The 17,586-nt window shown below is 35.3% G+C and overlaps 2 protein-coding genes across 2 annotated transcripts in view; one reads left to right on the top strand and one right to left on the bottom strand.

Annotated features, from left to right (window-relative positions):
• LOC113236934 (odorant receptor 49b-like) overlaps positions 1 to 1,549 on the bottom strand; it is a 10,112-nt gene extending 8,563 nt beyond the window's left edge. The window contains exon 1 of the mRNA XM_026473160.1: positions 1,542 to 1,549. Coding sequence (XP_026328945.1) covers positions 1,542 to 1,549 — 8 coding nt within the window. The remainder of the gene's footprint in view (positions 1 to 1,541) is intronic.
• A 3,798-nt stretch (positions 1,550 to 5,347) lies between these two features.
• LOC113236933 (odorant receptor 49b-like) lies at positions 5,348 to 14,189 on the top strand. The gene is made up of 5 exons (XM_026473159.1): positions 5,348 to 6,105; positions 6,604 to 6,718; positions 7,617 to 7,712; positions 13,851 to 14,006; positions 14,084 to 14,189. Exons 1-5 carry the CDS (start codon positions 5,348 to 5,350, stop codon positions 14,132 to 14,134), a joined length of 1,176 nt encoding a protein of 391 aa, XP_026328944.1. The 3' UTR covers positions 14,135 to 14,189.
• The last annotated feature ends 3,397 nt before the right edge of the window (positions 14,190 to 17,586 follow it).

Raw genomic sequence — 17,586 nt, 5'->3', positions numbered from 1 at the left:
ATACAAAGGTACTCTACAGATATTTATGTGGAAAGTCAAAATTTTAAGTGGCTTACAAATCCTACAATCCGAAGGCATAGCTATTAATACTAAAAAAAATAATCCCACAATCATTTTGTTAAATACATATAATATATTGCTATATATAATATAAGATAAATATATATAATATATTGCTAGTACAATTACGTTAGGCGTTAACATCGGCTACACTCTCGACGCAGCTTTGTAACTTATTGTGAAATGGAATGAAATTATGGTTATATAACTGGTAAATATATAGCATATATACTATTTGTAGGTATCGTCAAAAGGAGTGGTGAAATGCGTTTGTCCCGAAGTTTTAGCAGGCGCCCCGTTAGAATGCTAAGCCTGTCGTTATGTCCAGATAACATCGTGGCGGAAATTAAGGGGAAATTGTATTTGTTTCTTATACAGCAAAGTAACAATAAACCCTCTCATAAGCTTGGTTCCCTTCGCACTATGTAGCAAAATAGTTATTTCTCTCTAACTTTATATACCAAGATAAAACGCGTAATCGCATTGATTTTCATTTGGTATAGAACCGTATAATAATATAACAATGGAGGACTTAAAATCTAACCGTAAAATAATGTTGATTCTTATTTAGAACCACGGAAGAATTTATATGGTCTGTGTTTAGAACTAATTTGAAACAAGCATAATAACCGCTATCCAAAACCATAGACAGAGAAACTTATAGACGCCGCCATATCTTTACTCACGCAAGAAAGAAAAACACATAGGTACGTTATGGAATGCGACAGTGTGTCACAATTTTTTGGCTTTTTTCGTGTGCCGGTTTTTTCAAGGTCACTTTTGTTTTGCTATTCAAGCCAACTTGCGTATAACTTTGCAAAGCAAATAATCTCATGATCACTATAATTTCCGTCTGACAGAATACCCTTTTACTCAACGATATCTCATAAACACTACCCTCTATTTGAGTAGAAGGTAGTGTATAAGAGATAGAGAATGGCTAGGGGTATTACAGTTGAAATCACCATCACCACCCAATGTCCCATGACATTAACAGAACTGTCAATTGATTAAAAAAGACAATGAAAACGCTACCTCAACACCAATCATAATAAAAATTACACACTGCTTGTTAATATAACAAAATAAATTATCCCAGAGCTTACACAAAATACCATAAGGCGCATATACCTATAGCTCCGCACTTGGCAAAATTTGTATCCCGGGTACCATGGACACGTACCTACTTACATAGATAACGAATTACACCAAAATTCACGAGAGAAATAAATGTAGGTCATACAAATATTTCTCTCGGCCCGAGAAACGAACCCGGGACCTCTGCGTGGCAGTCCAGCATGGTAGAACGGTGTACATAGGGCGCACTATAAGTTTCCGGAACTGGCCACTTACATAAACAATATTTAAAAAGTAATTACAACATTTAAAAATGGAACTCTTTGGCTGTAAAATACAGTTTGTTTCATCCGACTGTCACTTGCTTTTAAATTGTGGCGTCATTTTAGAAATTGATTGTCTACATCACCATGGAAATTTTTGCACTCGTGAAAATTTTCGTAGTATGATTTTCTACGACTTTACGCGTAATTTAACAGCACATCCGAGCTTCGCTCGGCTTCAAACTGCTTTTGGTGATGAAGCACCATGCAAGACGACTATTTATAGCTGGTTTGCAGAATTCAAACGCGGTCGTGTGAATCTCAGTGACGAATTTCGTGATGGTCGCCCATCCACGGCTGTGAAAACAAAAATATGGATGCTGTGCTGTGATGATCAAAACAGACAGGCATGTGACATACCATGAGATTTGGGCATCTTTAGGCATAGGCATGAGTTAAATACAATGAATACTACACAAATATTTGGGTGTGAAAAAGCTGAAAAATGTTTAGCTGAAAATATTTTGAGAAACATTAAATTAATTTGTGACCATTTATAGTATTTTTTTCTTATTAATTCCGGAAACTTATAGTGCGCCCCACGTGTAAGTGTAACTGCTTTATGACATTCTTTGTCTCATGTGTATCTACGCCAAGCTTCAAGCTAAGCAAGGGGTCTCGTGTATTGGATAAAAAAAAATAGGTATCCAAGGTTATTTAAGATGATTTTTTTTTTTAATAAAAAGTAAGTGCGCATTTGACCTTCATTTCACCTGGTGGAAAGTGACGATGAGGTCGGCGATGTAGCATGCACACCTAAACAATGCCTATTCACTTTCGCCTTAAAAAGGTCCAAGTTATAACTTTCAGGGAACAGCGGGCAGAGAATTCCACTCCATAGCCGTTCGCTATATAAATGTGGAAGCGAAACGCTTCATGCGAATCCTTGGAAAATCCACAACATAGAGGTGGAATCCCAGCCTGCGCCTAGTCCCCCGATGATGGAAAGGGGAAGGCGGAGTCAAATTATGCAATTCCATTGCACACTCTCCGTGATATATCCTGTAGAATACCGTTATGCAGGCAACTTTACCATGGTGTTCAAGGTTCTGCAGCTTCGCCTCTACTAATTCCAAGTCACCTATAAGCCTCTAAGCACGTTTATCGATTGAGTCCAACGCGGCCAGTTGGTATTTAAAAGAGCCATCCCATAAGTGACAGCAGTACTCCATACACGACTGGACTTGTGCTTGGTATAGCTGAAGCAACTGTCCCGGTGTGAAGTAATGTCTTTTTTTGGAAAGGATGTCAAGCTTCCTGGATGCATTTTTGGCCATGGATTCAATGTATCTGCCGAAGTTGAGATTGGACGACAGGTCCATTCTAAGCAGCTGGAGACGGTCGGCTATCGGTATGGATATATCACGAAAAGTCGGAGTCAGATGAAAGGGTCTCCGTTTTATGGAGAATAGACACGCCTGCGTTTTGGTCGCGTTAATTTTGACAAGGTAGGATCGCCCTAATCGACTTAGACTTTTTTTTTATTTTATGGAATACGCGTGTTTACGCGTATTCCGTTCAATCAATCGATTTGCAGCAAGCGGAAGGAGGTTTCCATCACTCACACAGACATTTATCTAGCTAGATCACAAACATATATCTAGATATGTCTGTGGGTACTATATAGGGGGTACTATTTTTTAAAATTTACTTATAAAGCATTGGCTTCAGAGCCGTCAACTAAATGGTAACAAATAATCAAGAAACTCACAACATAATTTAAATAAACTAAAAATTAATTCGTGTAAAACATGTAACTACTAAGAACCGCTATTTCGAATGGTGGGTACAAAAAATGTGACACGCTTGGTTTTCATACAAATTGCTGTACTTGCGGCGTCTATCTAGATATAATATATCTGTGGCTTAGATGATGGAAAAAAATAAAGTCTGTGGAGACTGCCTGGGCTTAGAGCTTAGACTATGGAAACTATTTTTCCATCCTCTAAGGCTTAGAGGATGGAAAAAATAAGGTTGAGTGTCAAATTCAAACGACTATAGTTCATAGTCGAAGAAGATACGTCTATGTTCAACACCTAAGAGGATGGAAAAAATAGTAAATATAAGCTTTAATGACGAATGACTTACGTCACAAAGCACATGAATATGAAATAAATATACAACCTCTTTAGTTCTATCTTTAAGAATTGAAAAGACAGTAAATTAAAAAAAATGGAAAAGTAAAAGCACATGTGCGAAAAATTTAACTTTCGGCACGATTTGTAGTACGAAAAATACTATGTTTTGAGCACCTGTATTAAAATAGTTATTTTTGATATAAGTGCGGAAAGTTAGTCATTATTCACGAGGCTCGAGGCTTCTTGGCCCGAGCCAGAGGCGACGGTCAAGACGCGAGACTAGTGAAAATGACAAATCCGCAAGTGTATCAAACGACGTTTTTAATAGATTTGCGAAAAAACTACATTGAAAGTAAAATAAAACAGTATTAAAAAAAACTCATTTTCTGCTAGTAAATTAAAATAATGAAATACAACCACTGCAACCATTATTTAAAAGTCTATGGAAATATAGTTCTAACGTGCTGTTTTTGTTTATTTTCTGTAATATCGGTCTGTAACCACTTTTCTTATTATGAAGTCCTGGTACTTTTGTTTAAACTTCTTTAGGAACCCGTGCACGGTAGTGAGATACAATTTATCTGTAATGCATAAAACAAATATATACATAAAAATCTCGCCTGTCACCCATTCAGGGGTAGGCAGAGACCTCCACTCGATACGTTCATTATATAGTATTTGTAAATAAATATAAGTTTTAGTGACGAATGACTTACGTCACAAAGCACATAAATATTAAACAAATATACAACTTCTTTAGTTCTGTGCTTAAGATTTGAAACAACAGTAAATTTAAAAAAACATGGAAAAGTAAAAAGCACTAGTGGGAAAATTCCAACTTTCGGCACGATTTGTAGTGCGAAAAATTACACGTTTTGAGCAACTGTATTAAAAAATATTATATTACGTGGCCAGTGGTTAAGTTGTACATTATTATCAAGTAAACCTTTTTTAATTTTCCTCTATAGTAGGTTATGTGACTGTTACATGATGAAAGTCAAACATTACAATTCGAGTGTGAGTTTATGAAACGAGCCGACAGGCGAGTGTTTTAATGCCTAATTATGTACAGTTACATACGCTGCTTTATCTACACACATATTATAAACTCTCTAAGATTTGTTCAGGAACCGCATGTTACGACTGGCGAAATGGCGGCAAATAAAAACTTTTCTGACGGATGTCACACAACCGTAGTTTATATAATTCATAGACAAACTTGAGTCGGCTCCCAACTATCATATCGTTCGATATCAAGTAACGTGTGAAATTTATCAAAATTGTTTGCTATTAACATTTCATTTCGAATAAATTTTCATCTCGACTGATATTAGAATGGAGGTCGATTGAAATCGTCTTGTTTTTTTGAGATGTTCTGATTTTGAATGTAATAATAAAATCTAATTCGATCTTATTATGCAATAACATGCAATAATAACATTTTCACAGATAAGAAGTTTGTTCTAACAAAACTGTTTATATTTATGGTGGTCGTAATTTGCAATTTTTGAACACATCATAGAGGGTTTATGATATGTGTAGATAAAATATGTTATGTCCATGATTTTAGTTACACAGAAAATGACCGTCACATGAGTTGTAATAATTAGTATTCGAACAGGCGGACCTTAAGTGGCATTCAATTAATATTCCGGTGCCAATATCTCACCCTGTCATTATCAGTAATTTACGTTCATACTATTTATTACGACTACATTCCATTTAGGATATTTGTTACTTGTCACATTCGTGGTACGGCTCGGAATACAGGATCACGTATCGTAGAGAAATTATACCGAGAAGTACAATATGTCTGACATAGATGCTAATATACTAAGAAAAATTCTGAAAATCTTAGAGGATCCTAAGTACCCGTCAATTGCACCGCATCTTTACTTAATGACTCTGACAGGCTTATGGCATCCGATTCGATCTATTGGCGCAATTATTAAGCGAGCCCTTTTTTACATCACAGTTGCTCTTTTATTCAGCCAATATGTCAGAATTATTATTAAATTTGATAATTACTCGTTAAACATCCTCCTACGCTATGCCCCGTTTCACATCGGTGTAATAAAGGCAGCTCACTTCCTCAAAAACTACAATCTTTGGGAAGATTTCATCACTTACATTGGTACTCTTGAGCAAAAACAATTGTCTGGAAAGGACCCCGTAGTAAATAAACTCGTCAATAATTATATAAATTATAACCGCTATGTAACATACCTTTTCTGGACTATGTCATTAGTCATGTGCAATTGGTTAATATCTGAATTTTATCGGGACTCAGAAAAGGAGCCAAACGTAGACAAATTTGTTATGTTCGATGTCTACGCACCTTTTAGCGAGCAACTTTACGCTTATGGAGCTCTTCAAAACCTGATGGCTTACTTAACAGGTTGTTATATAGTAGGATGGGATACACTCGTCGTGGCTGTAATTATATTTTTCAACGGTCAGCTGAAAATTGCAAAACACTACAGCACCAATCTAATTGATGGTAAAAACAGCGAAGTTAGTCATAAAAATATTGCCGATTTTCATCAACATTATATCACGCTAATCAAGTAAGTATTTTAAATAACGAAACTACATAATGATGATATTGTGTTACATATCGACACTGGAAAGGTAACAAGTCTAACGTGCATTTGGAAAATGTTACACACTCCTATAAATTTTGGATTTAAAGTATTTTTTAAAAACAAAAATACAATATTTTTTATTACATGGAAAATGAAATAATTAAATAAATAAAAAGACATTTATTTATCCACAAAACGCATAGGTATACAAGTATAAGTGAACATTGCGTCACCCAGTTAGGTAACTTTATAGCTACCAGCACCTGGCTAGAGATGTCGCTATTAACTGTAATTAAATTTGTATTGAATAAAAAACTTGTATTCAATACAAATTTAAATAAAATTAAAGTTATGAGTTCTGGTTAAAAAAAAAACTTTAAATCGTTCTCCAGGAATATTTTCCAAATGCACGTTAGATCTTTTACCTTTCCAGCATCGATATTTTTTTTACCTCCTTTAAAATTCAGTTTTCTGTTTCAGGTATCAAAAAATATTTAATGCTCTCATATCGCCAATAATGTTTACATATCTTGTCAACGTATCTGTGAATCTTGGATTTAGTATTATAGAAATTTTTCAGGTAATATGGGAATTTGCATGTCAACAGTCTCCGTTGCTCTCGGTTCAAAGACAGCTTTGACCTCTTTATAGCTACTCGCTTTTATCATATTCTTCTTTATTTGTTCACTGTATGCGATTCATCTATCCTATCTCTTCTCTTCTATCTTAAATTTTTTTTAAATAAACTGTTTAGTTCGAAAGATTACAAAAGTCATTTCACATTACGAAAGCTAAAGTTTTAGTACTCAAAAATTATGCACCTTAGGAAATCTCAACCACAGCGACATCTTAACATTATTACTTATTCCATAATTTTGTATTTACTTAAAGAGCTCCTAAATAATATATTACTCCCTAGCCAAGTGTCGTCTAACCAATCTGATACAGATCTTTTATTTGTTTATTCTAATCTTTGTACTAACTCCTTTGGCACCCTGTTTCATACATCTGGAAGTACAAAGACCATAATATTCTCCTACCATATACATTGTTATAATTTGGAAGTTTAAGGGTCGTATTCCAGAACTCTACTCAATGCTCAAGTCAGGATTTGAGCAGACCTGAGTATGATTTCAAGCACTGAAAATACGACCCTAATGGCAAGGACTTGAGTTTGATTTTCAGTGCTCACTGCAATACTCACGTCCTGACTTGCGCATTGAGTAGAGTTCTAGAATACGACCCTAAATGTACGATTGCTAGGCAATATTCTTAGTCTTGGTCTTGATAGTCTTTTTCCTTCTCCAAAAATTGAACTTTTTTCTTGGTAGTCAGATTCAATTGCTAAATTTACTTTATCATAAATATTTAATACTTTACAGTATTGGAATGGTTTATCATAATTATCTTTATATTTGTATTTCACTTTCTAGGGTACTATTTTCTTTAGCACTCTTATTTCCATATCTTATTTCAAATCAATTTTATTTCAGGATAAAGATAAAGTCATTCTCAACTTTATGTATTTAATAGCGTGCTTTATTCAATTGCTGTTTTTCTATTGGCACACAAATGAAGTCACGGTTCAGGTATGTACTGCTTTGTAACTGTTTATAAGGAGAAGGTTTATGCCGCGACGTCATGAGTTGAGTTACGTGTCATCATGGCGCAATAACCGACCATTATCACACGTGACGACAGCCTAATTAGCGTAGCCATTGTTTTTTCTCGTTTAATATACCCAATAACATTAAAATATGAACAACTTTAACCTTAAATATCAATATGTCTAAATGGCATTAAAATAGACGAAGTAGTTTTCGAGTTATTAAGAAACAAATATGTTATGGAAACGGTAATTAGTCTAATTACTGTAGCCATGGATACGGTGACAATGGCCGTTACTCAATCGGACTGCAAATCTCCGTACTCAATTCGTAATCTCACATCGTAGCTCTGAAAAAGGTCAAAATTCCGTCTTATGTTTAAATGGCGCCAATCAATAGCCTGGAAGTAATTTACATTATATATGTAGTAGTAGAGTTCCTTGTGAAAGAGTTTGTCCAGAGAAGTACTGCTGCCTTACCTATTTCTGCCGCCAAGCAGTAATGTCAATATTAATGTTTTCCGGTTTTGAAGGGTGCTGGTAAAATTATAGGCACATGGGACTTGTCAACTTATGTCTCAGGATGACGGGCGCAGTGGCAGAGCCCCGCAGATCTTTGCGATTTAAAGCTCTTTGCGGCACTGCAACTGTTGTGGATAGCTAACTTACCACCAGGCACACGACTCGGTCGTCCCGTCAATTAGTATTATAAAAAAATATGACATAATTCCTCTATGAAATATAAATAGTAATTTTTTTCCCTTGAAACATACTCAAATATTGTGTGCACGACGGTAGATGGCGCGACAATATCTGTAACTCCGACACGAATACATATATATTATTATTATACACATAGGAAATGAAACTATTTTTCCGGATTTAAATCGCGTATATTTGTGTTGTATAATTGTATAACTGGTTGAAGACTGTACCACCTCATTCAACCGTGACCATGGCATGGGACCTGTAAAGGGCCCGAAACGTCGGTTTGTTTGAAAAAACAAATATATGTGATTTAAATCCGGAAAAATAGTTTCATTTCCTATATATAATATATAATTATAATTATTTTTTCTACGGCTACCACGATTTAGCTTACTTTAGAACTTGGCTCGTTTTTCATAGATATTTTGTAAATATAATATAGTTGATTAGGAATAATCCCTCAACCCCCGACTTCTGCGCTCATCTTCAACTGTCCAACTTAAGATACCCTTACATACCTCCCAGTACTACGACAGGTCCTTTACTGTTCAGGCTATCGTTTGTCGAACGCTTTACCTTTGTCTATTCAACAAGCGAAATCATTGAGTATTTTCAAAAATATGATAACAGAACACTAAGTCTACAGAACATAACAGAACACATCTCTCGCCAGGATTGGTAGATGTAAAGGTACTAACTTGGTGATAAATCTTTCATAGATTTCTCATAGATGGCGCTACGACTAAAAAGTCGTTGAACAACCAAATACAAAGACACGACGTAAGCACATAAAAAAATTCGTGTGGTCCGTTGGTTCGTTACGTGGCTTAGTTGGTATAGCGTCTGGCACGGTATGCAAGAAGACGTCGGTTTAAATCCGACCGGATCGAAGGAATTTTTTCTGAGTATTCGATCTTTGTATTAATGATTATAATAAACTAGTGGAGTAATTTCACAAAAAAAAAATTGAATATCAATTCAATAAAAATTTAATTAATACAGTGAATAGCGATATCTCTCGCCAGGACTGGTAGCTGTAAAGGTATTAACTGGGTGATAAATCTTTCATAGATTTCTCGTAGATGGCGCTACGACTAAAAAGTCGTTGAAAAACCAAATACAAAGACACGACGCAAGCACATAGAAAAATTCGTGAGGTCCGTTGGTTCGTTCCGTGACTTAGCTGGTACAGCGTCTGGGACGGTATGCAAGAAGACGTCGGTTCGAATCCGACCGGATCGAAGGAATTTTTTTCTGAGTATTCGATCTTTGTATTAATAATTATTTTTATGTTTTAAAATTATGTTTTAGAAATTTTATTTTTATAGTGTAGTTATTAGGTGTAGCTTGTAGAGATATATAGTAGTTTATGATTATTGTATCATAAATTACTATACTATACATGAACAGTATAGAGAATGTCAACAATTAGTAGAATAAGAAATTCAAAATATTTTTTTTATAATAGGCGCTAATTAAATACCCTCGGCTCATAAATGTGTGGAATATCTATCGTCTCCAGTAGATAGACCACGGCGAAAACCAACCTATCTATCACTGAGAAGATCGTTAGCTTCGAAGTATCCAAGGAATCGACTGTTCAATACAAGTTCCATAGTCGTTCAGAGTACGGAGGTGATTGAGATTTGCGATAGTTCGATAATGGATGACTCGGCACGACTACCTTTCTAAGCTACAGGTACACCCCGGATACTCCATACAACGGTCGAAAGTTATTTACCTACTACTACATACAACAAGCGCTATCTGCACACGCGCAAATGAGTGCGTGAAGTGGCAGGGTGATCCATCACTTCTCGTACTATTACATCACGTGGTCAGAGCGGAAACATAGCGAAAATTCTAGCGCTAATCTGTTATCTATAACTCTATTAATAGAATCCTAATAATTACACATATTCATTAGGTAATATTATATTATTCATTAATTCACTAACTAGAATAATATATTAAAAACACTTAAAATGTTCTATTTTGGACAGGAACTTTTAAATAAGGTAACCAAGGTACTTGAAATTGCGTGTCCAAATCGTTACCTAGTTAACAATTAGGTATATTCACTACGTAATATTTATCTGCAATAGAAATTGAAAATTCAAGAATCCTTGTCTATTAGCTCACGAAGTTATGACTCTCATTAAATTGATATAATAAATCTGTATTATATATTACTCTGCACTAAAAAAATGTAGAAAACAATAACTGAATGAGTCTTAGATATATTTTTTTTACTTGCTTCGTTTCTTTTTTCAGAAATCGAAAGAAACTCCTCTCTTTATCCTGTTTAGATGACGATAAACAGCCGTACACAGCACAATTCACGACCATTATAAATAATAACGTACAATGATGTTAGGTATATATTAACGTACAAGTTCCGTAATGAATAAATGAAAACTATATTCAAATATCGAAAACGTCTTAGCGCGAAAACGGCTCGCCGACAGCCTTGTTATCGTTCAGTCAATGTGACCGTCAATGCGCTGGGCGTGGTGTGGTATCTTAAGCTAGGTAGGGGCGGTGAGTATCCATTCTCTTTACTTTTTTATTCTCTGCTACAGGCTGAACGTTTGCTAGATTCTAGGCTTTCGGTGTCCAGTCACTGTACTCTCGTTCTCCGTCCGGCTTTCGTTCTAAACAATTACTGGCAATTAAGTCGACGGATGTCAAACAGAACACAAGAGTAGACCCCCAGAATTGATAAAGAAACAATACTGGCAAGTCAGCACCGGAGACAATAAACAACGGAAAAAATCGACCTCTAATTTAAATTTCTTTACGCACGGGTGCTATCGTCACGTTTCCACGATGACGCCTACCGCCAAAGTAGTAGAGCCCATTCCCACATCCTCGATGCCTGGCATTCTAAGATCACGTGGGCACGTGGGTGCGTTCGTTTCTTCCTCAAACCTGCTAGATGTGGATTAGTCTCCTGATGAAGTGGACATAGGGTTCTTCAAAAAGCGACTGAGCGGAGCTCTTAAAGGCTGGCAACGCACAGCGCATATTCTAGACGTCTATGGGCGACGATGACCACCACCCAACAAGTGGCTCTTCTGCTCATCTGCCTCGTATTTAACGTTAAAAAAAAATCATCTCTTAATTCTATAGACAGGACCTCAATTCTGCAAATAGTAAATCATCTCAGTTGAGTGATGGACACTGAAAAAGTGCCAACGGCAGGATTTTGTACGTTTGATCTTCTGCTAAAAGTTAAGAGTACTTAGTAGCTTGTCAGCCATCGATCTTCTATTCAACCACCATTGAATTTTTTTTGGTATTCTGTTCTGCAATGGCGAGTCGATGGCACGTCGGTGACGTACTGTGACATAGAAAAGCACATTCAATTTGAAGACTAATTGCTGATTAAACGAGATAAAAATTAAGATTTAAGCAGAGTTTCCATGATAGCTTTAGTACGGCAACAACGATCGTTAGTGATTGACTGAATGATTTTTTTTATATAATATCTAGTGACGGGACGAACAAGTCATAAGACACGTTGACAAGTCCCATGTGCCTGTAATTTCACCAGCACCCTTACCCTTCGAAACCGGAACACAGTAATGCTGACATTAGTGCTTGGCGGCAGAAATAGGTAACATGGCAGTACTTCCCTGGACGAACTCTTTTAAAAGGAGCTCTACTGCTAATATGCTATTCATCGAGTATATAACCAGAAATAGAGGCGAAATAAGGGCCATCCATCCCTGGCAACTCATCAAGCAAATGGGCCTTATATCACTTTTAAATATTAACTCTCGTCTGCGCTGAACAGCGCAGCACAGCGTATTCCAAAAATATTCTGTATTTATTGCAATAAAGATAATATCTCTAACAATGGGGGTTGTTCCATTCGGTGTTGTGGGAAAAACAGCAAAACATCTAATTACAAAACAAACGGAATCACATTCCACACTTCAACTCATTGACTTACAAATAAATGGACGACGGGTCTAATACAAAAACCACGAAAAAAATGTCCCAAGTCAACCTATTTAAACGTAGTGACATGTCAAGGAATATGAAAAAGCTAAAACGTTGAATTTAAATTGTAATGTCATCGCAGTACTGTCTAATTTTGCTTGCTTCGCTGTCAGTCGAACAATCGAAGACTAGAGCGTGAATGACGCTCTGTATACGATTTTAACGGCCTATAAGTTCGGACATTTTTTAGCGCGGACCCGACGTCCATATAATTGTAAGTCAATGCTTCAACTGGTTAAACTGGTCGATGAAAGAATTGACGTCACGTCGTAATGATTTGGCAGAATAGTTTTCAAACAAATTAAATTACTTTTCATCTCTATTTCTCCATCCTTTATGCATTTTTCTGGTTATATAACTGGACACTACATTGTTTTTTTTCCCATTCTTTAGGCTACATTGAGACTCAACTGTGACTGCAACTAGATTTTAGCAGTATAACAAACATTATCATAATTGCAATAAAGGCTCTGTGGGGTCTCAATGGTATTACAATGACCAGTGGTTTCAATATAATCTCAGTACAGAATAGTAATAAAAAACCCACTCCAAAAGTACGTGGAATTATATCTATTTGCCAAGTTTTATTGAAATCGGTTACCGGAAAGTGCGCAAACCCGGATTCATCCCCTAGTTCGCCACTATACAGAACTTGACACAGGAGATAATAAAATCGGTTCCCACTACTGAAAGTATATTGAGAGAGAAAAACGCCTTGAATTTGAAAATTAAAATAATTGCTCCTTATTATAATAAAATTTAGGCGCTGTACGGTTTTTGCACCGTACAATACTTTGCTAAGTTAACAACCTACATATTGCACGTGTAAATGCTCATAAAAGACAGTTGACAACTCGCTTCACTAGCGATCGGCCACAGATAAGCATTCAAAACTATACTGTACACTTTTTACTTAATACATCAACTTATTACAGAAATTGTGGTTTACATCAACTCTATATCCTATTCTACTTAATAATACTCCAATCTTAGACGTTCAGAGAACCATACAGGCGCTATTTATAAAAATGAATCTTCATGCGTGAACAGCCACCCTTAGAGGTGGATGATTTTCTTCAAAATTAAATGGGACGACAATGAAGGTACCCACTTTGTAACAAAAGGAATCATTAAAATCTGTTCACAAATGGCTGAGGTATCGCGTAACATATGTACAAAGAAAACATAAAGTAAACCTCCTCCTTTTTTTGAAGTCGGTTAAAAATTAGAGGACTTGAGACCCATGACAACTGCAAAGAATAATGCATAAATTCAATGTAATTAATTCATATTGTATATATATATAATTAATCTAAAGCTACACATATATATATGTATATATATGTGTGTGTGTGTGTGTGTAGCTTTAGATCATACATACACGTGTCCAAATATTTTGTTTTAGAGTTTAAATGTAAGCTACGGTGTTTTCGAAAGTGACTGGACGGCAGCAGATCATAAAGTCCAAAAGGAAGTAGCCCTGATATGTGTATTGACTTCTAAAAGGTTAATCTTCAAGGCCGGGCCTTACTATGAAATGACTTTAAGCACGTTTGTTTCGGTAAGTACCACTACTTGTTTTTTTTGAATATTCAACTATTTATACTATAAATTTCAAATAAATCTTTTTTGTTACAGATCATCAAAGGGACCTACAGTTTTTACACTTTGCTAAGTAAAACTAACTAAGCACACAAGTAGCGATTTATTATGCAATAATACACACATGTAAAACTTATAGCACCTTTTGCACGTCTGTGATATACTTGTTTAATTAATCTTATCACGCTTTAATAAAGAAGTAATTTTGTAGTCACATTATACAGACACCAAAAGTGTTTTTAAGGATCAAGCAGGTTTTTGACAATAACTGAAAATCTGATTTTTGAATTATTTTTTTTAACACCGATGGATTTTGTTTTCTGGCCAATTTTATAATTTGAATTTGAAAATTAAATTGTCCAAAAATCCATTGGCATTAAAAAAAGTTAAAACCTGATTTTCATTGACTTACTAGATCCCAAGACAATTTTGATGTATGAATTATAATAACAAAATCATTTATTTCAGGCCACAACTCATAAGATTATTAAAAAGTTTCGATGATTCGTTTATTTCCTTTATGTCGTGATAGAACAGATGTAACAAATTATAATGCAAGCACGATCACGTTTCGCATAATATATTAAACAGCGTACAAATGTCTAGTTGTATTGTAAAATGTACTTTTTGAAATCATAATATAATAAAGTTTTAAGAAATTTAAATTGCATTTCATTCACAATTCAAACGAACGTTCCTTTTTACAGGCCACCAAAGAGACCTATAAATTTTTACCCATTATTCGGTAAAAGTAATAATGCACGCGATTGGCTGTCCATTGTGATTATTATACGATCTTTCGGTTCGTCTGTTTATAGTAGCAGTTTGGCAATTTAGTAGCAATAGAGCTCCTTATAAAACAGTTCATCCAGGGAAGTACTGCCGCCTTACCTGTTTCTGCCGCCAAGCAGTAATGTAAGCATTACTGTGTTACGATTATGAAGGGTAAAGGTGCTGGTGAAATTAACGTGGGACTTGTCAACTTATGTCTCATGGTGACGGGCGCAGGGGCAATGCCCCGCAAATCTTTGCGATTTAAAGCTCTGAGTGACATTGCAACTATTATAGACAGGCGTGTAGCTTACCACCAGGTGCACAACTTGTTCGTACCGTGACTTGATATTATAAATATTCTCACTTAATATTATAATTAAAAAAGTTTTAAAATAATACTACGTATGCTTAATCTTAACTACCTTATGATTATGACGCTTTAATAGGGAAAAAGTCTTATAAAACCTTTATACCTATTAATGCTTTATTTCCACTTGTAGTGCCTTTTGAAAGCATAATTCAATACGTACCTACCCTGCGTATAATAAAGCCACATGTGATTAGACATCAAAAATGCTTTTATGCCATGAAAATTTAAAAATAATACGAAATACATAAAACAAATTATGTATACGTGAAATATTACAACTCTCTTATTTAAATATAAATAAATAATCGATTTTAAACATATCCCCTGAAAAATAGGCATTAACATATGTGGCCTTATTTCCCCACGGGGCTAAAACAGGTTTGAAAATTCAAGATTGCATTTCATTGTGCCTACTTTCGAAAATTTACTTTCAATCTAGTTATATTGAAAATTGCCGTCTCATCAGTTGTAATTAGTATTCGAAGAGGCGGACCTTAGATAAGTGGTATTCAGTTAATGTAATATTCCGGTGCCAATATCTCACCCTGTTATTAGCAGTAATTTACTTTCATACTATTTATTACGATTGCATTCCATTTACGATTTTAATTTCATACTTATCACATTCGTGAGACGGCCCGAAATAGTCACACACGTATAGTAGAGAGATTATAAACGAGAGGTACAATAAACTTAGAAAAGTTTCCTTTTAGCAACCAGTATGGACTGGGTTTTCAATTTTCGATTTTAAAATCAAATGGGTTTTTTCTTTAGGTAGTCGATATTTTAGATAATATTCAGAAATTAAACTACGCTTATTTAAAACTTTTACATACAGTATACCCCATTCCATATCGGCGTGATGAAAGTGCTTTTTTAACCGACTTCTAAAAAGGAGGAAGTTCTCAATTCATCTGAGAGTTTTTTTTAATGTATGTTACGCGATAACTCCGGCTTGTGAACCGATTTGGATGAATCTTTTTGTTGGATAGGGTACCTCAATCCCATTTAAATTTTTACAAAATATTTCACCTCTAAGGATAGCAAACTAGGGAATATTCATCCCCTAGTTTGCCCCCTAGTTTACAGTTTACGCACACTTTCCGGTAACCGATTCTTAAATACATGTAACCGACCTTCGCCAATAGATTTAATTACATGAACTGTCGAAATCGGTTTTTAGTACTCTGTAATTGATTCATTTTACAAAATCTGGCACATTATATAAATATAATACACAAATAAGGCCACATCTGCAATATTACAACTACAAGAGAGAAGTTTTAAGATTCTATGAACGAAATTGGCCGATAACCTTTTTATGCTTAATTAGTAGAGTTATAAAATTTCACTTAGGTATAGGTACATAATTTATTTCACGTAGTCCAAATTACCTTTATGATTTTCATTTGATAAAAGCACTTATTTTAATGTATGATCAATCGATCACATGTGGCATTATCATACCAAGGGTATGAGATATTAATTGAATGGAATCAATTGTGACGATGCGACCTCTTTCGTTGTCATCCCAACTTTTTATCATTCTTTTCTCTGGTTCCTGGCCACCTTAATTTGAAATTTTGAATCGTTCTTAAATTCCTTTCCTTCTTCGTCTACTTTTCTTCTTTCCATCGTCACTCTCTACGAAACTCCCGAAGCGAGCAGACGTGCTATTTCTCACCACACTAAATTACAAATACAATAGTTTCTTATATACGTTTAATGACGTAACGTGTTTATACACATACATCACACACATATTTGTGAAAAAGTTCATAATAAACACCTGATAAGTCAAGAAATGGCAAACCTCCACAAGGACACCAACAGGACTCTTCAGGCTACACTACAGCCTACAGGACATGCTTGAGCGGTGCCAGCAGCGCGTGACAGAACTATCCAAAAATTATCACAAAATAAATAAATTTATCGACCAACTATAATATACATGTATAATGGTTTCATATCTTTCTGGACTATAACGAACATTACGTTTTAACCTTATCAAAAGAGCACTCATTTACAAAATTGAACGTATATATATGTACATATCGGCACCAGCTATCACTTCAAATTAATATATAATAATAAGTTATTAGATAAACGATTTACTAGGCTACCTACGCGATCATGGTTTCTTTGATTACAAATGTCACATCAGTTTGACAGCTCAAAGTGGGTACGGTCGGAGAGACGGGGCTTTTTGTGTGAGTTGTTTGGACAGTGAAGACGTACCGCCTCGCTCTTTCTCAAATTGCCGCGTGATATTTAGAATCACAAAATAAAGATGTGGTCTGTGTTTAGAATCCTTTTTAACCTCGTCCATCTCTTATACTTTCGGACTAAGGGTCGTATTCCAGAACTCTACTCAATGCTCAAGTCAGGACTTGAG

The sequence above is a fragment of the Hyposmocoma kahamanoa genome, unplaced genomic scaffold, assembly GCF_003589595.1.
Source record: "Hyposmocoma kahamanoa isolate Upper Pololo Valley unplaced genomic scaffold, ASM358959v1 92, whole genome shotgun sequence".
Classification (NCBI taxonomy): Eukaryota; Metazoa; Arthropoda; class Insecta; order Lepidoptera; family Cosmopterigidae; genus Hyposmocoma; species Hyposmocoma kahamanoa.
The sequence above is the reverse complement of the archived record's forward strand: the minus strand, read 5'-3'. Positions and strand labels throughout refer to the sequence as shown.

Coding starts and splice junctions, on each gene's coding strand:
- LOC113236933 (XM_026473159.1), top strand. CDS start 5,348: ATGTCTGACATAGATGCTAATATACTAAGAAAAATTCTGAAAATCTTA. Junction 7,713..13,850: donor CAAATGAAGTCACGGTTCAG/GTATGTACTGCT, acceptor ATTTTGTTTTAG/AGTTTAAATGTAAGCTACGG. Junction 14,007..14,083: donor CTTTAAGCACGTTTGTTTCG/GTAAGTACCACT, acceptor TTTTTGTTACAG/ATCATCAAAGGGACCTACAG.